Here is a 21,918-nt window from a genome sequence, read left to right as displayed (position 1 = left end):
TTAGACATCTATGACTCAGATTTTTCCTTTATGATTTTACATTAGCATGGATGCTTTAGAGAACATTTCATTAAATTACTGGGTAAAAAAAAACAGAAAAACATTTTGTTTATACTTTAAAAACTCTACAAAGTTTGACCAAAGAGTATTCCCATGAACTTATGTAGCTAGTAAAACCGACAAAGACAACATGCACGTGATATTTCTACCATTAGGCTAAAACAGAATCATCCCATTTCAATCTTTTCCAAGTGATTTATCATTTTTGGCATGCAAAATCCCCCCCACATTGTCTCCAAACCCAGAGACAAAAAGTTTGTGGACTTAGTCGACTCTCTTTCCTGTCTAGTAGCTTCTGGTGTTTGCTTTAGCGTCCGCTGAACTCTCAATGTGACTTTTGAGAGAGGGGCGCATCTCGGAAGGGAGAGCTTCACGCTATGGTAACCGAGGGGGGGGGGGGGGGGGGGATTAAAGATTTAAATCTTCTAAAGTTGGGGAAAATGGTTTGTCCATTGGTTTTGAATTATTGCATAATAAGAGATTGTCATTGCCATTATCAGAGACCAAGGTGGACAGTCCTCATGTCTGTCTTTGACATACAGTATGATAAAATCGTTTGAATGGCCACTTTATATCCATAATTAAAGGGGCAATCTGCTGTTCGAACAATAACAATAATTTTGTAAACAGCTGAGGGAAGGGGCTGGTGGAACATTAACGACTATTAATTCATAGATAGAGCTATGGATGCAAGGACTGACCATCCATGAGATAACATGTATAGTTTTAACCATGTTTTGACAATTACATTGTTTACAAACATTTGAATAAAAAAATAAAATATTTTAGGTTCTGATGGGATACGACAATTATACTCATGAGGCATTCATAAGTTAGATTCTTCAAGAATCAATGGGTATATAACATTAATAAAAAAGTACAAAAATGTATGTACTAATCGCAGATTGCCGCTTTAAAGGCCCAATACAGCTGTTTTTATCTCAATATCAAAACATTTACTGGTAAAAAGGAAGTACCTTACTGTAATCGCTTCCCATTAACATTGTCAAAAATAAACAAAAATAGGTTTTTAGCAAAAAACGATTTCTCAAGCAAGATTTTGCTAGGAATGTCTGGGAGTGGTCTGAGTGGGGAGAGGGAGGGTTCCCTTTCAGTCGGTACTCTCGGTACAACACAACTCACTCTCGCGACTTCGATTGAAGAACTAAAATCACGCCTGTCAAGGCTAATGAAATCTGTGCCTTTCTGAAAGCCCCACCTTCCACAGGTGATAACCCTGAGGCTCGAATTCATTCCTTCAATTATTTCACTCTTCACCTCGATGTGAGCAGGAACAATTGACGCTTCTACAAAAAAAAAAACATGAGCTTCAGCAATGAGTAAGATGGCAAAAAAATGAGACCGAGACAACGAAGGCTAAGCGAACATGCCCCCATTCATGCGTTTATACTATTTCTCCCAAAGATACTCACGATTTATGTTGTTTGTCTCGGCTTGGAGCACGCTCAGGAGGCCCTCGCTCGAACCAGTTTGTGTGCGCATTGCCAGCGGCTGCATGCAAACTCCTTGGATAGATGTGTCGAATTCTTGAGAAAGCGCAGGGTTAACATTGACGACCTTCCTCTGCTGGATGCCGGTACCTGCCGAGTTGCAGGACGTGGGGAGGGATTTGGGGATGTGGGCAGAGCAGATAGAACTAGCCTCCCCGCAGGGCGATAGTGAGCCGTCTGAATCGGTCTCCCACAGTGACTCATTGGGCCCAGGTTCGGATGACGACGTGTTGTCTCTGGCGGGCTCAGGAGGTTTCTTGGTTGATGAGGAGGACTTAGTTCCGGGGCAGCCACCTCCTCACGCTAGTGATCATCCTCCCCCGCAGAAGTGACCGTCCTCCCCCGCAGAAGAAATCTTCCACGGTGGGAAGTACCTGCCCCCTGTGATTGCCGCAGTCAAGCACCACTTGCCTCTTTTTCCAGATTTTGGCGAGGAAGTGATGACAACCTGGTCCAAGTCACATTCCCTTTTGTCTGTCACTATGCTGCAGTTCTACCAGACCGAGCTGCTGGCGGAGTTGGATGCAGCTTTGACTGCCGGGGAGCCCCACACAGAGCTCTTGTGCAAATTTCATTCTGTGCATATCCCGGTGCACCGTTCTGTCTTACGGGTAAAGTATGGGAGCTACAGTGGTGGACACAGTGTCACCTTTAGCTGACTCTCTTGGAGGTGCCAGAGAGGGACAGATTTTTCCTACGGGTTTGTTTGGCCTGGTTTGAGGCTAAAAAGAAGCAGGAAGAGGCCCTGCGGGCTTTTCTCTCTCGGAGGTCCTTCTGGGCTGACGGTGGAGAACCTTCCCGAAAGCAGACAAGTGGAGCCCTGCCGGCTAAGTGGGCTGTCCCGCTCAGACACACAGTTGTCAAGAGTGGTGGAAATAAAAAATAACCAATATATCCCAGTCCACGGGAGGGCATCATGGCCCCTCAGATGGCACTTTACGGGAGACTCACTGCCTGCTCTGACCAATGTCGCACATGCGCACTCTTGCCCTGGATCATGTGAACAGTGACGTCAGGATACAGGCTACAATTCGTTGTACGCCCCCCACATTTTTGTAGAATCATTACGTCGACTTTTCCCTGACATCAGTGCCAGGGTTAAGGGAGGAAATATCCTCCATGCTCCAGAAGCAGGCAATACAGGTGGTTCCTCTGTCGGAAACCCAGGACGGCTGATACAGTGAGTATTTCCTGGTTCAAAAAAGGGACGGGGCCTTACGTCCCATTCTAGACCTGTGTGTTCTAAACAAGCACCTCAGAGTTTGCACATTCAGAATGCTCACAAACGAGCGGCTGTTACGGTCCGTGCATCCCGGTGATTGGTTCACCACCATTGACCTGAAGGACGCATACATTCATCCCGGTCACAGGAATTTTCAGAGGTTCCATTATGAGGCGACAGCCTATGAGTTTTTGGTCCTCTCGATCGGCCTGTCACTCTTGCTTTGTGCCTTTACTATTGGCCAATAGCAGCAGAGTCAAGGGAACAAGCGGTGTTGTACACATCCAGGTTAGTGTCCCATATTCAGTCTCTAGGTTTTATTGCAAACAATAAAAAGAGCTGTCTGACCCCATCGCAGTGCATTTCGTTCCTGGATCTCGCACTTTTCTATCCCTACAGAGGGTGTACGGGTTCCGGCTCTGCTTGGCCCAATTTCGGAGGGCGTGCACAATGCATTTTCACCAGTTGCTGCGCCTACTGGGCATGATGGCTTCTATGATAGTAATCATTCCCCTGGGGTTATTATTGATGCTGCCTTTCCAGCGCTGGGTGCTAGCCACTCGCATGGACGCGTCTCGCAACCTAAACTGGTCGCTTCGGTTGTCCCTGGCATGCCTGCAGGCACTGGCCCAGTGGGGAGACCCTCGGGTACTGTCGCAAGGGGTGCTCATGGGACAGGTGTTATTCTGCAAAGACAGACATGTCCCCCCAAGTGTGGGGCGCGCTGTGCGATGGCTACTCGATTCTGGGGGTATGGACGGTGGGACAGAGTGTCCGACATATAAATTGCCTGGAGCTTCTGACGGTGTATTTGGCACTCAGGCGCCTCCTCCCATGTTTGTTGGGCTGGAATGTGCTGGTCAGTGGAGGCTACACCCATGTGTGGTTGCCCAGATATGGGAGAGATTAGGCAGGGCCGTCATAGATCTTTACGCATCGCAAGAAAACGCGCAGTGTCGTCTGTTCTTCTCGATGAGGGACCCGAGTGCCCCATTGGGAACGGACATTCTTGCGCACCAGTGGCCTCGGACCCTGCTTTACCTATTGCGCCCACGTGGGATTTGGCTCTGTTTTTGGAGGCATTGTGTGCTGCCCCCTTTGAGCCTCTGGAGTTGGTGGATCTCAAGATCCTCTCCTACAAAACCTCTCAACTCATGGCTTTGGCCTTGGCTAAATGTGTTGGAGGCCTCCACGCCTTATCCGTACACCCTTCCTGTACTCAGTTCACCCCAGTCGACTCTAAGGTGACGTTGTGTCCTAATGCGGCCTTCATGGTTATGACCTACAGGTCTTTAGCCTTTGAGCTATTTCCCTTTTCGTCTCCTCCTTTTGCTTCTGAAGAGCAACAGAGGTTGCATGCCCTGTGTCCAGTACTAGCTTTATGCACGCACATTGAGCGGACCGGAGATATCCGGTTATGTGACCAGCTTTTAGTCTATTTAGCTAATCCAGCTCGTAGCAGGGCGCTCTCTAAGCAGCGTCTCTCCTATTGGCTTGTGGAGGCTATCTCCCTGGCATACAGCATCAAGTGGTAAGGGTTACTAAGCGGTGTACGCATGGCAGCGTCTTGGGCATTATTTAAAGTGTTGACTGTAGGGGATATTTGTGCTGCGGCAAGTTGGGCATCACCACACACTTTTGTGAGGTTTTATAGCTTGGATGTCACTGCTCCCAGTGTAGCCCACAGTGTGCTTACAGCTGGAACAGGAGAGGGTCATTAGGCAGCGCACAGTGTGCGCAATACCCAGACTACCTTGTGGGTGGAGGTCTGGGTGGTCTGCCATGGGCCATTTCAGTTGGTCTCCATTGGGGCCGGCTTGGGGTGGGATTTCAATTCCCCATAGTTGCGTTGAACCGACAGGATTTGGTAGGTTACTTTCTAAATGTAATCCATTTAGTGCACAAGTTTGAGCATGTGTCCGTTAGGCCTATGGAAAAATATTAAATCAGCACAAATTAGATTGAGCAATAAAAAGTCCCACTTGTGGTATTCTGAAATTAAACTCATTTTTTGACAGTATGTGGAGCACAACACCACAAACTTTCCATATAGGCTGGGATCCACCCAGCAAACAGGGGACATCCTGAGGACATTCGGCAATGTTCCCATTAGGTCCCTTAAGGGTTTCGGCGCAACGTTATCCCACTGACGTTCTGAGAACGTTCTAAGAACATCCATAAAACATTCCTGGGGACCAACCGGGAACTAGACAAAATCTCCAGGGGACCATGACACAACATCCAAAGAACATCCTAGGGGACGCCCCAGGATCAACCGGGAACTAGACAAAACTTCCAGGGGACAATGACACCAAGTCCTGATGATTTTTTGATAATTTCATGATAACCTAATGACTCATTATTGTTTGCAGGGTATTTACATTTTAGCAGACACTCTTATCCAGAGCGACTTACAGTAGTGTGAGCATGCATCTTTATACTTTATTTTCGTACTGGTCTCCCATGGGAATCAAACCCATAACCTTGATGTTGCAAGCAGCATACTCTACCAACTGAGCCACACGGGACAACATGTTTCACAGCACATTTTTCACTGGCTATCCACGTGTTGCAAAAACAATGATTGATAAGCAGCTTAGACTACACTTCTTCAAATTCAACCATTATTGGGTTACATAGGCTACGTTTATACATATGTGAACAGCCATTCACAACAACCACAATCCGTAAGGCGTGAATAATTGAGAAATCAGCAGTCTGATTCACATCATTGCTATGTAGATATCAATAAAAGGCCAAGTGATATCCGTAGCCTATTGCCCGTACGCTACACCAATGCTGTCGTCCTTACCCCCAAGCATTAATTTAAGTTGGATGTATAATCTTTGGATGCTGACAGCGGTCTCATCATTGGAAGACATAACTTGCACTGTAGCCTTCAAAATACTATTCCTGCTCTTTTCCCGTGATCCATCAAAAGCATTTGATGTGTCTTCAGGGTCTCTGACTTGTGGTCAGACTCGCTCAGGCGGAACAAATTTAAACTTGTGCTTTTTTTCAATGCTGATTTGAATGTCATTGAGAAAATGGAAAGGTGTCATGTATTTCTTTCTGAATTTAAAAGTAATCCAATAAATAATCAGCTAGTTTTTCAAAAGTATCTGTAATCCAATTACAGGATTTTAGCAGGATTTTTTTTTTGCTTTGTAATCTGTTACTCCCCAACCCTGTGTGCTGAGAGTACCGACTGAAAGGGAATGTAACGTAATGACTATAACTAATGTTCCCTGAAAAGGGAAATGAGGTACAACACCTGTTTGGCCCCGCAACGCCCGGTTCTGGGCTCAGTGAAGAGCAGTATTGAATTGAAGGAATGAATCTGAGCCTCAGGTTTATCACCTGTGGAAGTCATAACTTTATGATATGTAATCTGAAAACTGGCTGTTATTGGCAGAGAGGTTTGGAACTCTCTTTGTTATTGGTCTATATTAACTTATACCGCCTGGTGATGTCAGCAGGCAAGCCAAAACTCCACCCATGCAAAACCTGCTGATTTAGAAGGTCCTGAGTAGATTGTATTTTCAACCAGCAACTATCTGGAAATAACACTGATCAAATTTCTTCACACTTTTACAGTGTTATTTTCATCAGCTATTGTACAATGTGATACAAAACAAAGTAAAAAAAATATTTTGACTGCACTGGTCCTTTAAACTTTATACTCAATTATAATTAAGTGATAATGCCCAATAAGCCAAGCCCGTGTTTGGAGGATATATTGGCACGTGTTGTTAGGCCCGAGATGAAGTCGAGGGCCGGCAAACCGTGCCAATATATCCTCCAAACACCAGCTTATCCGGCATTATCACTTTTATACAATGGGTTACCAACATATTCAAATAATGATTTACATATTTTCATTAAAAACGTTATTTGAATTAATTTATTCATACTATTTCATCCTTCCACAAGATTTAGTCCCGACACAAATCTAGGGTTGCTACCCAACCCGGCTGGTCTTTCGTTCTATTGGTTCGGTTGCCAGAGACGCGACCCAGTCGTTCGTTCTAAATGTTCTATTGCCATACTGGCTGACAACGTTCTTATCCCTTGCTTGCTAGCTAGCCAACTACGGCTAACTTACAGTCACGTCAAACGTCAAAACGAATAACAACAGCAGCAGCATTTGCATTTGTTTAAGCTGTTTTCTAGTGACATTTATTTGGATACATCCATAACAATGAGCTAATGAGGCGTGATTTCGCCTGGCATAGAAAATGTGCTCTCTCGTCAGGACACTGTGGTTCAGAGGAGCTAGTCAACAACACAGCTAACACAAGCACTTCAAACACTGAAGCTGTAAAGACTGCAAACTAGCTGCACTTCGTTTCGTTTTACCTTTTTTCAATTGACATTTCTTTGTATATATCCATAAAAATGATGCCAGCTGATTCATGATTTTGACTGGCTGAGAAACGCTGCCTGACTGTCTGTCTCCTCCCGACCTCCGACCCCTACACGTTCATTACTATGGGACAGCTGGAGATCGAATTTGAATATTGAAACAATGTTGCAAATGTCGGAGAGACAGACAGCAAGGTTTTATTGGAGATTTATTATTCTCCTAAATTGATGGGATGACTAACTTAGAAAGAATGCATTCTTGACTGGGCTAATGTAGGTTGTGACACCTGGCAAGGATGTGATTGATGTGAAGAGCTGTTTTAGGGGGTAAAGGGAGATAAGGATTTGCCTTCAAATGCTAGACTATACTGGTTCTTTCTGATCTGTGAGCCTTCCTTGGACGTAGGAATGATGTCTAAGGGAGCTGGCTCTTCTCACTATGATAGGTTGTTATGATAATCTTGTGCCTGGCTGAAGTGTGCAACAAATGGCGCCGAGGAGATGAGACCAACCCCTGAATCAACGGATTGGCTGAGTAAAGTTTAAACCACACTCAGTTCTTTACTCTAATTGGCCAGCAGAGAAGTGGGAAATTCCCTCTGTCAGAGTATTTGAGTATTGGATCTGGAACAATGTCTTTTAGTTCTCTGAAGCGCCCTGTGAGGTATTTCAAAGAGCCCGTATATACGAAACATCATATTTACCATTGAAGGTTTTTGCATTAATTAAAATAACTAGTATATCTTAGAAGTCGTGTTGACCTCTTTTGTTCCTAATACCAGATTTGAATTGACGCGACTTTGACAGTTTATACAAATCTCCGGTGTTGAAAACTAAATGTTAGTCTAAAAGAAATGTGAGATCATGTCTAGATGCTTTTTATAATGGAGATCAAGTTTATAATTTGCCTGGCTGGGCTGATGAGACAGTGGATTGCGCAGTCAGATGGAACAGAGTAAATAGGCATTTTAACGTCACAGATTTAGCCGGTGGTAACTTGTGGAATAGACACTGGAATGTGCTTTTATGCCATTAAATTTGGTGTCATTATAGGTATGAAGACCCGTTTACTGTTCCTTTGCCTATTGGCCTCAGCATTTGCTGTGTCTGTAAGTACTGATAAATCCACTCTTTCTTTATGAAACAGATTTTTAATAAAAATGTATGATGCCAATCATTGTAGCCCTGTTGAATAACCACAAGTCTAATGATATTTTATCAATAATTCTTTGTTACTCCCAAGATCAAAGGCAAACCTCACGGCAAACATCAAGCTTTATCCAAGTCCTCACACACAGCTAAAGAGAAGGTAAAGTGCATCCAACTCCTGTATTTTAAATAGGTTCCATACTGTAAGTAAACCCCATCTCTATAAAAACAGAACACATTTACAAGGATTCTCCAGAAACTTTACCTTTCATTATATTTATGGCAAAAGTTTGTCCAGAGGCTATATCTTTTGTTATATTTACAAAACGTTTTTCCAGAAACGTTTCATTTTTAGTTGTATTTACTTTTTACACTTCCCTTCCTGCTAAAGGACATTGTTCCAGATGAGGCCAATGAGGGGGCGGTCCTGCCGACTTTCATGACCTTCGTGTCTAGCAGTCAGGAGCAGGAGGATGAGGACATGAGCTACGAGGACAATCCTAACGCTAATGTGGGTCCCAATGCTAACGCTAATGTGGGTCCCTCCAATGAGGAAGGGGTGTTAGAGGTGTCCGACAGTGGTGAGAGGAGCACCCCTGTCCTGCTGAGCGATAAGGCACTGGTGGACCTCCTCCAGGGGGAGTCAGAGGAAGAAGAGGTGGAAAAGGAGGAGGAGGAAGAAGAGGAGGAGGGAAAGATCGAGTCTGAGGAGACACAATCTGAAGAGGAAGAGGAAGAGGAGGAGGGAGAAGAAGCGGAGGGAGACTTGGAAAAGGAGGAGGAGGATGACGAGGTGGTAGAGGTGGAGGAGGAGGAGGAGGAGGAGGAGGAGGAGGTGGAGGTGGAGGCAGAGAAAGAGGCGGAAAAGGTGGAGGCGATGGCGGATGAAGAGGAGTCAGTTGAGGATGAAGAGGAGGGAGAGAAAGAGGAAGAGGAGGAACCTGTGGTCGGGGACAGTGGAGTAGAGGAAGAGGCTGAAGTCAAAGAGTTGGACAGCAACACTGAGTCGGAGATTCCAGTGGATCTGGACTACGCTGGCGACAGTGACAACATACAGCCCCTGGAGACCGAGCTGGAGGAAGGGAAACCCCTCGCCGAAGACGCCCAGCTCCTCTCAAATAAGGAAGAGGAGGCAAAGGTGGAGGAGAAAGAAAAACAAGCTAGCAAGGAAGACGAAATCCCCACTGCCACTGATGACTATGAGTCTCAGCAGGACATACAAGACGCCGAGGCCTCTGAGAGCCAGGAAGTGCTCGGCCAGGACAAACTCCCTGAGGGAAGCAAGGACCAGGAGAAAGGTTCCAATGACGATTCCCAAGAAAAGGTGACCAATAAAAAAGACGCAGTCACAGACGCTGACCTCCAGGAGACAAAGAACAGTGTGGATCTTGACGGGACACGTCTTTTTGTAGAAGGGGGAGAAGAGAAGGAGGAGAAGAACGTAAACGAGAGCGCCAGTCACACCAAAGGCAAAGCCAGGAAGCAGAGGAAGAACCAGAGGGTGAGGAAGCACCCCCCACAGAGGGACGAGGCACCGCCAGGAGAGGGAGTCCCAGACCACCAGGGGGATGAGGGGGAGAAGGAGCACTACCGCACCACCGACAATACTGTCTACAAGCCCAAGAGAAGAAGAGCAGGGAAATGGGTAACACTCATCACATATCGCCCATTAGCTATAATACACTGTCATCCTAAAACTGAAACCTACATTGAACCATGTAAACCCTACATAAAGCTAGGCCCTTTTCTGCGAGTGACCTATTTGAAATTAAACTGATGATCCATGGATGGATCTACTCTATTCCCAGAGCTTCCCAAAATTAGTGTACTATACAGTATAGGAAATAGGGTGTCATTTAAAATGCATCCCACATCTTGTCTATTAACATTTGTGGGTGGTTTGTTGACCTCTATTGTGATTTCATCTTCTGTTTCCTACCCAGGCTCCTCTGGTGGGAATGAACCCAGTCCAGATCAGGGCGACAGTGGATCTCTACCCCAGCGCCAGGCCCTATCTGGCGGCCAGCCTATACAGACCCCAAGCCTCTGCTGCTGGTAAGTGTCAATCTCAGCAAGGCACGCACACACACACACACACACACACACACACACACACACACACACACACACACACACACACACACACACACACACTAGGAATCTGCTGACTGGGCCCTTTCACTAACACTCCCAGAAGAATAGTGCCCCTCCAATTCACTGCCGCTACCAAAACAAACCCCATCTCGTCTCCGCTGGATTAAGGCGTCAATGAGAGAGCTCATATTGAATTCGGGCACTGTACAAACTCAAATGGCAATGGAATGCAGGGGGTAATGGCTGTGGTGGTAGTGCTGGGGTTTCCATTGACATCTATAATCACTGGAAAGTACATACCTGTAAATTATGATTAAGACATGATTAAAACTTGAATAACACATGAAGAATGTATTAATACAATGATTTAGGGAATATAGCAGAAAAGAAACAACAGTTTTTTCACATCAATGTTCCACTGATATAAAGTTATAGGGCATGAGTGTGTTTAGGCAATTTTTTTCTCTCTTTTAGACCCTTGTGAGAACTTCCGTTGTAAACGTGGAAAGACCTGTAAACTCAACGAGGAGAAGAAGCCTATGTGTGTGTGTCAGGAGCCTTCTGCCTGCCCACAGAGTGTCACTGACTATGATCATGTGAGTATGAACGGTGGTCACTGGGGTGGCCTTGGGGGGTTCAGAGTTCTGAATCGTTGCCTCTGGATCATATATACTATACAGTATGTACTGCTACGAGCATTGGTTGAATCCGACCCACTGCTCTAGCACTTTCTCTCTCTACTCCTTCCTTTCGCTCTATCCTGTCCAATAAATATAAACAATACGAAAGGAGTTCCTTTAAAAACCTTTGGGAAAAGTTGCTACTGGGGACAGGAACTGTGGGCCATGGAAATTGATAAGATCGGTACCACAGAACTATGCCTCTATAAAAGTTAGGATTTGGATAGGGTATCTGATCCTACATCTGTTGTTCGAGGAAACTTGAAGGAAATATGCCAAGAATCTGGCAATGGTACAACCCTGACATGATGTTCTAGTAATGTTGGGGAGCTGTTGGTTCTGGCTAGAATTTTATCTGCAGACCTCTGTTCCTAAGACAGGTACACTATCCTCAGTCCCAATAGAGTTAACTCTATTGGAACTCTGTGATGCTTAGTTGCTTACAATTAGCAGGATCACTACAATATCTTTAACTGAAGTATTTCCTTTGTGAAATCCATAACACATGAAGTAATGTATCTTTCCTGCAGGTATGTGGAACTGACAATGTCACCTACGACACATCCTGTGAGCTCTTTGCCACTAAGTGCAACCTGGAAGGCACCAAGAGAGGCCATAGACTTCACCTGGACTACACTGGACCCTGCAAATGTAAGACAGCTATAGTCAGACCACCTCTACAGTTTCTGACCAATACAGTAACTAACCTGAAATAACTAAAGTATAACACCACTTGGTCAATTTCTTCCACTCCCTTTCTTTTTCTTTCTCTCTCTCGTCTGTTTCTCACTCTATATTTAATTATCTTGTCTTTCCTTGCCTCTCCCCCTCCTCTCTTTCTCATTCTCTCTCTTTCTTCCACTACCTTGCTCTCTCTGTTAGTCATAGCACCGTGTATGAATGCCGAACTGGTCCAGTTTCCTCTGCGTATGCGCGACTGGCTGAAGAACGTCTTGCTGCAGCTCTATGAACATGACTCAATGTCCCCTGGCTTCCTCACCCCCAAGCAACGCATCAGAGTGAGTAAATAAATTTTTATTTAATTGAATATCATTGGACACCCTTAACTGTAAGATTAAAATATGAGGGTAACACTTTACATTAGACATATAATCTATAAAGGGGTTATAAGTAGTTCATTGATAGTTCCATTATTTATATTTTCTAAATAATTCATATTCTTATAAAGGAGCTTTATGAAGTTTAACCAACTGCATTCTTAGTGATTGACAGCATATACACGACCGGTGAAAAGTTTTAGAACACCTACTCATTCAAGGGTTTTTCTTTATTTTTACTATTTACTACATTGTAGAATAATAGTGAAGACATCAAAACTATGAAATAACACATATGGAATCATTTAGTAACAAAAAAAGTGTTAAACAAATCAAAATATATGTTGTATTTGAAATTCTTCAAATAGCCACCCTTTGCCTTGATGACAGCTTTGCACACTCTTGGCATTCTCTCAAACAGCTTCACCTGGAATGCTTTTCCAACAGTCTTGAAGGAGTTCCCACATATGCTGAGCACTTGTTGGCTGCTTTTCCTTCACTCTGCGGTCCGACTCATCCCAAAGCATCTCAATTTGGTTGAGGTCGTTGGATTGTGGAGGCCAGGTCATCTGATGCAGCACTCCATCACTCTCCTTCTTGGTAAAATAGCCCTTACACAGCCTGGAGGTGTGTTGGGTCATTGTCCTGTTGAAAAACAAATGATAGTCCCGCTAAGCCCAAAGCAGATGGGATGGCGTATCGCTACAAAATGCTGTGGTAGCCATGCTGGTTTAGTGTGTCTTGAATTGTAAATAAATCACATACAGTGTCACCAGCAAAGCACCGCCACACCATAACACCTCCTCCTCCATGCTTTATGGTGGGAAATACACATGCAGCGATCATCCGTTCACCCACACCGCGTCTCACAAAGGCACGGCGGTTGGAACCAAAAATCTCCAATTTGGACTCCAGACCAAAGGACACATTTCCACCGGTCTAATGTCCATTGCTCGTGTTTCTTGGCCCAAGCAAGTCTCTTCTTATTATTGTTGTCCTTTAGTAGTGGTTTCTTTGCAGCAATTCGACCATGAAGGCTTGATTCACACAGTCTCCTCTGAACAGTTGATGCTGAGATATGTCTGTTACTTGAACTCTGTGAAGCATTTATTTGGGCTGCAATTTCTGAGGCTGGTAACTCTAATGAATTTATCCTCAGCAGAGGTAACTCTGGGTCTTCCATTCCTGTGGCGGTCCTCATGAGAGCCAGTTTCATTATAGCGCTTGATGGTTTTTGCGACTGCACTTAAAGAAACTTTAAAAGTTCTTGAAATGTTCCGTATTGACTGACCTTCATGTCTTAAAGTAATGATGGACTGTCATTTCTCTTTGCTTATTTGAGCTGTTCTTGCCATAATATGGACTTGGTCTTTTACCAAATATGCCTATCTTCTGTATACCACCCCTACCTTGTCACAACACAACTGATTGGCTCAAACGCATTAAGAAGGAAATAAATTCCACAAATTAACTTTTAAGAAGTCACACCTGTTAATTGAAATGCATTCCAAATGACTACCTCATGAAGCTGGTTGAGAGAATGCCAAAAATTTGCAAAGCTGTCATCAAAGCAAAGGGTGGCTATTTGAAGAATCTCAAATAGACTACATTTTGATTTGTTTAACACTTTTTGGGTTACTACATGATTCCGTATGTGTTATTTCATAGTTTGATGTCTTCACTATTATTCTACAATATAGAAAATAGTAAAAATAAAGAAAAACCCTTGAATGAGTAGGTGTTCTAAAGCGTTTGACCGGCAGTGTATCTCAAAGCCATAAAATCACCAGTGCCTTACAAGTGATTTTCGAATTAGGATCTTGTTAGCACATATTCATATTCAATTCAATACAACTTTATTATTAATGTGTGACCATAAATGACGATGATGTCAATCTCCTAGGTGAGAAAAATCCACGAGAGTGAGAGGCGCCTCCATGCCGGCGACCACCCCATTGAGTTGCTGGCCCAGGACTTTGAGAAGAACTACAACATGTACATCTATCCCGTGCACTGGCAGTTTGCCCAGATGGACCAGCACCCTTCTGACAGGTACAGTACTTCAGGAGAAATATATATATTTTTTGTCATAATCCTGAAAAATAACCAGAACGTAATTTTACACTGAGAAGTCTCTTGCGGTTCAGTTGCAGTTTTTGGGGTCAGACTCCCCCATTCTCAACCCCCAACGGAATAAAACAGAGTGAAACAGGGAAACAATAAGAGACGCTCATTTTTGTTTTCTGTTGCAAAATGTTTCAAAACGTTTTCCATTGCAAAGGCTTATGAACATGACACTGGTGTTCCTATCCAGGTTCCTGTCCCACTCTGAGCTGGCCCCCCTGAGGGTCCCGTTGGTCCCCATGGAGCATTGCACCTCCCGCTTTTTCCAGGAGTGTGACGCAGACAAAGACAAACAGGTGTCCTTCAGGGAGTGGGCCAACTGCTTCGGCATCAAGGATGGTAAGAGTGGCAGTCCGTAGCTTCCCTTATACAAAGTGAAACCAATTCAATGACCAAAGAATGAGGCTTGACTTGATGTTGCCAATGTTGTGATAGTTGTAGTAGTTAGATTTGAGTGAATTAATGAATGCTGCATTATTGTAGCTTACAGAAGGACCATGGTCATGTGCTTTCACACATGGTTGATAGTATGACCCTGTATTGTAAACTCTTGTAAAGATGTAATATTTTGTGATTACGATAACAGTGTCCGCAATTCTAAATCTCTGACATTCCCCCATTTTCCCCCTCTGCAGAGGACATGGATGTCAACCTGCTCTTCTGAGCCCAATCTGTACCTCAACAAGCAACCAGATTAACAAAGCATTTAACAAGATCACCTTCAATCATGGCAGAACCACATACCTTAATCGGCAGAAGAGAGACTTGTGTTGATTTAAACTGTATGTTTTTGGGATGCTCTGCAAAGTTAGCTTGGTGGAACCAGCCTGACCGCTGTGTTCACCATTCTATTTTACTTAACATATCAGTCTGGCATTGCTCCTTATTGAAACTCTTTGAGCCTATGTCTGTAATAAGAGGCATTATTCAAAACTAACTTGTCAGTGATTGGATCACCTTAAACCAATCAGAGGACAACCTAATTCAAAGCACAGGATTTTGAGGGTGGGTTTTCTGAGAAGATGCTGATTTGACCAGTCATTTCTTGGCTTATTCCAAACCCCCATCTATTGGAGAAAGCCCAAATGTATATGTGCAGTAAAACAGAATGGTGAACACAGCAATCAGGCTGGTTCTACCATTCTACTGCAAAGTGCAATTGACTAAAAAGTAAAAGTGAGAATGGACCACTGTCCTTCCATGTCATGTGTCATAGATGGAAGAGGAGGATAGTTCATGTTGTCTTTAAATCAGACCAAGGTAGAGCAAATCTGGATCTATAAATATGTGGATGTTCTGTGATACTGTATGTAGATACTGTATAGCTGATAGTGGTATTTGTAGAATAGGGGATGAGAACAATTTTTTAAAACCATTAACAATGATATCACTGTTATGAACACATTCCAAGAGGGGGAAAGTTTACGAGTGCTTTTTGTAGATGACAGAAAACAAAAAATATGTTGACTTCTATGCAGGTAAAACCTATCACTTTACTTTTTGGCCAAGAATTACAGTATTAATTTGAAACATGGCACAGAAAAATGCTATAGTTTGATGTGGGAGCATAACAATATTTTTTGTATGGAAACCATTTGTAATTGACTCTCAAAATAAATTGAGCTTGAATAGAGTATTTATTTATATTATGTCAAAAGGAGAAATTTAAATGGCATTAAATATAGTAGAACATGTGATGTTGACAGAATTACTAAGAGTTGAATGCTGCAACCGTTTTTTATGTCTTGCCTGATATTGCTATTTCACTAACCCTTCTAATAAAAATAATTTTAACCTCATTGGATCTCATCACATTCCTGTTTGATTGTTTTACTTTATGCACAATTGAATTGAATGTAACTTTATTTACCCCCAGGGGTAAATTGTTATCAATAAAGTTATTTCATGCATTATGATAAATTGATACAACGAAGAGAAAATACTGCAGAATATTATGTTTTAGTATTTAGGTTACACTGAAATACACTCAAACCTTCTTTATATTCTTATATGATCATTTGTACTGTACAATTACATAATTGGGAAGTAACTGTAATAAGTTGTGGTTGGTGATGTCACTTTCACGTCAGTGGTGACGTTTTGTCTCTTCTAGTTTGGATGAAAATAATTACAGGTATCTATTTTACACAGCAACCACAGGTGAACAGTTGACTCATCCAACAAAGGCTTATAATAAGGACATAATTGTAATATGATAATATGGTTCAGATTCCTGGTTTGGGTTTGCAATGCAGGTGATTTTGAATAAGGCCCTCTTTGGGTCAGCAAGCCACAATTGTGTGGTCTGTCAAGATGGTGAGAATGACTGTCCATGTTGAGATCAACATTTAGAGCTGTATTCTGATTGGACTGTTACCAGTGGACATGGAGGAAGTGGCTCTTTATAAGAGTGAAACCAGGAACAACGTGTCATCTTCAGAAGTGTCTTTGTGAGCTGAAACACTGCCATCATTCACAGAGGTATGACAGATGACAACTTAACCATTTTCATGGAACAGCCTTCATGCAATTTAATCCAATTTCATGTATTTCTTGTGTATTTATTGAAACTGCTTGACACTGGATTATTGCTCCTATTGGTTATATGTTTCTAACAATGAGATGCTTTTCTGACTTTCTTTTTTGTATGGGAAAGCAGAGCAACATGTTTTGTATGCTGTGGATCATCTTTCAGACGATGGCTCTCCTGGTAACACATTTACATGTTTATTGAATACTGTAGGTACTGTAGCGTCCAGACCTGGGTTCAAATACTTGAAAATACTTTCAAATACTTTGAGCCTTTTGAGAACTCCTGAGTGGCGCAGTGGTCTAAGGCACTGCATCGCAGTGCTAACTGTGCCACTAGATCCTGGTTCGAATCCAGGCTCTGTCGCAGCCGGCTGCGACCGGGAGACTCATGGGCGGCGCACAATTGGCCCAGGTTAGGGGAGGGAATGGCCGGCAGGGATGTAGCTCAGTTGATAGAGCATGGCATTTGCAACGCCAGTGGGTTCGATTCCCATGGGGGGCCAGTATAAAAAGAAAATATATGCATTCACTAACTGTAAGTTGCTCTGGATAAGAGTGTCTGCTAAATGACTAAAATGTAAATTTACATGTTTATTGAATACTGTAGGTACTATAGCGTCAAGACCTGGGTTCAAATACTTTCAAATACTTTGAGCATTTGCTTGAATTTGCTAGGAGTGTCAGACTTGGGACTTTCAGATTCAGGGTTTCCAGTTTTGGACTTTTCTAATGGTTCATTTAGCTAGGCAAGTATTTGAAATTATTTTCCAAGAATTTGAGACCCAGGTCTGATAGCGTCCACTGTGATTTCCTGGTTTCATTTGTAGGTGGAAGCTGGAGGACAGTCTTCAGGTAGTGGTGAGGTATTGTGCGTTTCTTAAACATCTTAACAATAAGATATTGTTGATAAAATGTTCTTAATATACATTTACTTCCTGCGCTTCTTTATAATCACTGAGTGTAACTTTCACCATAATGGTATACATACATACAGCACATACAATATAGTACATAGCAATGTCTCTATATATACAGTATAAAGAAATAGTGTGGACAGTATGACTCAGTGAGAGAAGTTAAGTCATTATAGGCTAAGTGATAGGATAATGTGCATTACTCTTCCCAGGCTGGTGGTGGCAATGGAGGAGTTGTGAATGGAGGCATGGTCGGAAACGCTGTTAACCCAGGGGTTATGAATGGGCTTGTCTTAAATGGGCAACCCTTTCTGGCTCAGGTACGTATACAGTGTGGGTGGTTAAAAAGTGTCACTGCGCTGCAGCACAGGTAAAAAAAAAAAAGCTGGACAATCAGGGGCATATTTCAGAAATGTCACATATATTTCATTACATACGTTTTTGTTAGACGATTGCAAGCAAACTTACTAGAGAGTGATATACGATGCACAGGTGCTGCAGCACAGGATTTTAAAAAGTTACTTTTGAACCAGCGCATCTCTACTATGGGCTACCTCTCTAACATGCCATATTGCTAATATACACTGTTTCTACTGGTCCAAACTATTCTTATTGGCAAAACAGGTGGTACCAGTTGGTGGATCATTACTTATTCAACAACCAGGTGCACTTGGTCAGGCTGCCATGCACCAGCTGGTCCCCATTGGTGCTCTTCAGCAGGGTGGGGCACTTCCTGTAGGACAGGCGGGAGCAGCCAATGGCATGCCACTACAACAGGGACAGCTTCCTCAACTAGCCAATGGGGTTTGTCTCCTTTGTCCGACTTTGCTTCCCTAACACTTAACAGAAGCCTAGAGATATCATGAGAATCTATTGAAAATAATCAGCGTTATAGTTTGACTTTTTAAACATATCTTTACAGGTTGTACCATTATTTGCAGTACTGCCACAGGCAAATGGCATCGGAGGCCCCCAGGCTCCAATGTTGATGCAGGTATATCATCACTGTTGTATCAGTAGTATGTCTTGTATGTTTATGTCTTGAATGTCATACACCTAGATATCTCAGTGCACCAAATACATCCCATTTAACGGTGCTCACACCTTGATGTCAATGACCCATGATGGTGATTCTGGCTTTTTCATCCTCTCCTGTCAGATTATTCCTGTGGGTGGAGGAAACAACCTCCAGCAGCCAGCGGCTGGAGGGAAGGCAGGCAAAGCTAGAGTCAAGGTAACATGATGGGCCATCTCTACTCGTCAGTCATACAGTTGCGGGCACTAAAACGTTCCCCAGACTAACTGTGTAAAGCGCAGATGGCAGAAGTATTCTGTGAATGAGATTAGGTTGTTCTGCGGTATTAGTAGAACAATTGCCACAACGCAAGCGTGTGCAACACGGCATTAACATATCCTAGCGATAAATAAATATAAAACCCTGTGCACAATAGTGCGTTTAGATCCAAGTGCTGGTTTTGGCAGGAACAACTACTGTAGTATCCATTAGTACAATTTGTAACAGTTTGTCACAAAAACATGTACTGTGGCACCAGATTTTTTAAATATTTTAGTGCTCGCAACTGTAGATTGCACAGACTACATCACAGTCACAAAGCAATGTATTATGTACCTTGATATACCTTTGTAAGTGTTTCAACTGCCCTCTCATTTTAAATCCCCTTCACAGCATTCAGTCCCTTTTCATGGAATGCCCACATCAACAAGAACAGATACTCCACTGGTATATTCTCACAGTTATTCCTCTTCTTCACTTCATTTCTGACAGTGTGATTGCCCTTATAACCCTCATCATGTATTTGAAAGAATTGCCCTCAAATAAAGATTACTTATTTCCAAATTACCAAGGCAGCTCTCAAATTAACCATTAATTATTCACATTTTAATCACATTCTCATGAAACATGAAACAACTCAAGCAGTAGCAGTATCTGCCTATCTTTATACTGTACTGTCTTTGGTTAGAGTGTCCGCTCTGAGATTGGAAGGGTGGGGGTTCAACCCCCGGTCAAGTCATACCAAAGACTCTAAAAATGGGACCTGATGCCTCTCTGCTTGGCACTCAGCATTAAGGAGATATATCGGGGGTAAGGCCTTGTGACAACTAGCGTCTTGTACATGCGAAATACTAGTGTTTTGTACATCAAGCTGCCACAAGCTACAGAATCAGGACATACTGTAGTCTCCTGCCCCTGTGGGCCGTTCCGTCTCAGACAAGGCTTACTTGTCCAAGGTGTACTTCATGAAACATTAATTCTCATGAAACATGCATTATATGTCACTAATAAACTCAGGTTGAAGCAATAAACATTTTGTTAATATAACACTTGTGGTAGCAATAACAAATGTACAAAGTAGCTGATAATGCTTCTATCATGTTTCCATTCTGCCCATCAGACGAAGGTGACTGCTGGGGAGGTGGAAGAATCCTCTGGCTCTGACTCACCAGTGAATGCTGAAGTGAGGCTGAGCATCTGAAACTTGGACAGCATTCTAACTAGGGTTGCAAAATTCTGGTAACTGGGATTTCTGGAAAGTGGGAAAATTAACAGAATTTTGCAACCCAAAATTAACTATATAAACTGTAATATCAAGTACCAGAATCTCGTCAAACTGCCAATTCCAGATTACAAATTTATTCTACAGGCGGGGGTTCAATTCCCGGGTCCGCCACTACAACTTGCTGTGTTGCCCTTTTGTTTGTCTTATTTTAAAATCTATCTCTGAATAAACGTTATGAAAGAAAAGTGGAATTCCAGTCTCCTTTGACAAAAATGTTACCTGGATTAACAGGCTGTGTCCATATCCATGTTTTGTAAGGCGTTCCCAATGTACTGGAAATTATGTTATCACAGCTGATGTCTTTGAATAAAAGTATTAAATGGATGGCAATCTTTGCAGGTTTTATCTCTCCATGTCCTGCAATCTAATCGCCATTCATTCCCATTCATTTAAACTATTGTGATTGATAATTACACACATAATTGACCATTGACCAGAAACAACAACTGCTTTCTTGGGAATATAGGAGAGATCTAGATAGGTATTGTTAATTTGGTGTTGGAGAGGAAATTCCCCAAGATATTGACAGCTGAATGAAACACCACTGTTGTTTAAGCCCCACAAATTCTCACTAAATGCCAACACAACACAACATTTACATTTGAGTCTTTTAGCAGATGCTCTTATCCAGAGCGACTTACAGTTAGTGAGTGCATACATTTTTCATACTGGTCCCCCGTGGGAATTGAACCCACAACCCTGGCGTTGCAAGCGCCATGCTCTACCAACTGAGCTACACAACAGCCCATACAACACAAGACTGGCATGATAGAGGCCTGGTTGATGAGGGTAGCAACTTTACAGAACATTCAGATAGATAGAAATGTATTGTATAGATAAGACAATTCCTCAGTTATATCGAGAAGAGTATTAAAATGTCAGGTGGACCCTTGCAACGAAGAACCATATATACTATGTGCGTTTACAAAAATTCTGATACAAATATTTATCCCTTTTTTGGAATGTGTATATCACATCAAGAGCGTCGTTATTGAAAGATCATGTCTACACACCAGTGGCGTAGGCTGGTGTTGATTGCAGGGCCACATTTTGCAACATTTTCTCTTAGCCTCATGACAAAATGTGTAGAATAGCATTATAAAATGGCAAAAAAAATTCTCTGCACCATGGCAAAATGTGTTGAAATGAAGGAAGTTAGCCCAGAGCCCCAAATGCAGTAGTTAGGCCCTGAGGATTCAGGTAACACTTTATAATAACTTTTATGAATAAACCATGTATAAATAGGATTATAAGTGTAACAGGTGGGACTATTCACATTTGCAGTGGAATATCTAAAGTGTGAGTTTCACGTGTGTATACGTTTGCAGTTTAGTGATTTACAGGCTTTAGGGTCTGTCTTATCATTGCTATAGTCAAGCTTACTGTTTGTGGTTTCTTGTGAGTCCACTGTAGCAGATCATTGAATACATTTAAAAAAATCATTACAATAGGTCATTTTAGGAAAAGTCCAAATAAATGTGATATTGGAACCTTATTTTTGGGGGGGTCATTCAACTGACAACTGCTTGGGGTCACCTTACGTTTCAGATCTCCCCTTGGCTCTTGTATCAACACAAGGGGTGGTGTAGTATAGCAGCACCTAGTGGGCGTTACATACATGGTGTTACAA

The 21,918-nt window shown here is 42.8% G+C and overlaps 1 protein-coding gene across 1 annotated transcript; it reads left to right on the top strand.

Annotated features, from left to right (window-relative positions):
• Positions 1-8,213: 8,213 nt before the first annotated feature.
• On the top strand, positions 8,214-14,927 carry sparcl1 (SPARC-like 1; the record flags this gene model as incomplete). Its single annotated transcript, XM_084155019.1, has 10 exons — positions 8,214-8,267; positions 8,402-8,467; positions 8,699-9,952; positions 10,251-10,362; positions 10,876-10,997; positions 11,612-11,732; positions 11,964-12,100; positions 14,043-14,191; positions 14,454-14,602; positions 14,899-14,927. The coding sequence occupies 10 exons, from the start codon at positions 8,214-8,216 to the stop codon at positions 14,925-14,927; spliced, it is 2,193 nt and encodes a 730-aa protein (XP_084011145.1).
• Positions 14,928-21,918: the final 6,991 nt, after the last annotated feature.

Source organism: Coregonus lavaretus (assembly GCF_964263955.1).
Source record: "Coregonus lavaretus genome assembly, chromosome: 38".
In the NCBI taxonomy this organism is placed as follows: Eukaryota; Metazoa; Chordata; class Actinopteri; order Salmoniformes; family Salmonidae; genus Coregonus; species Coregonus lavaretus.
This window is presented reverse-complemented; position numbering and strand designations above follow the sequence as displayed.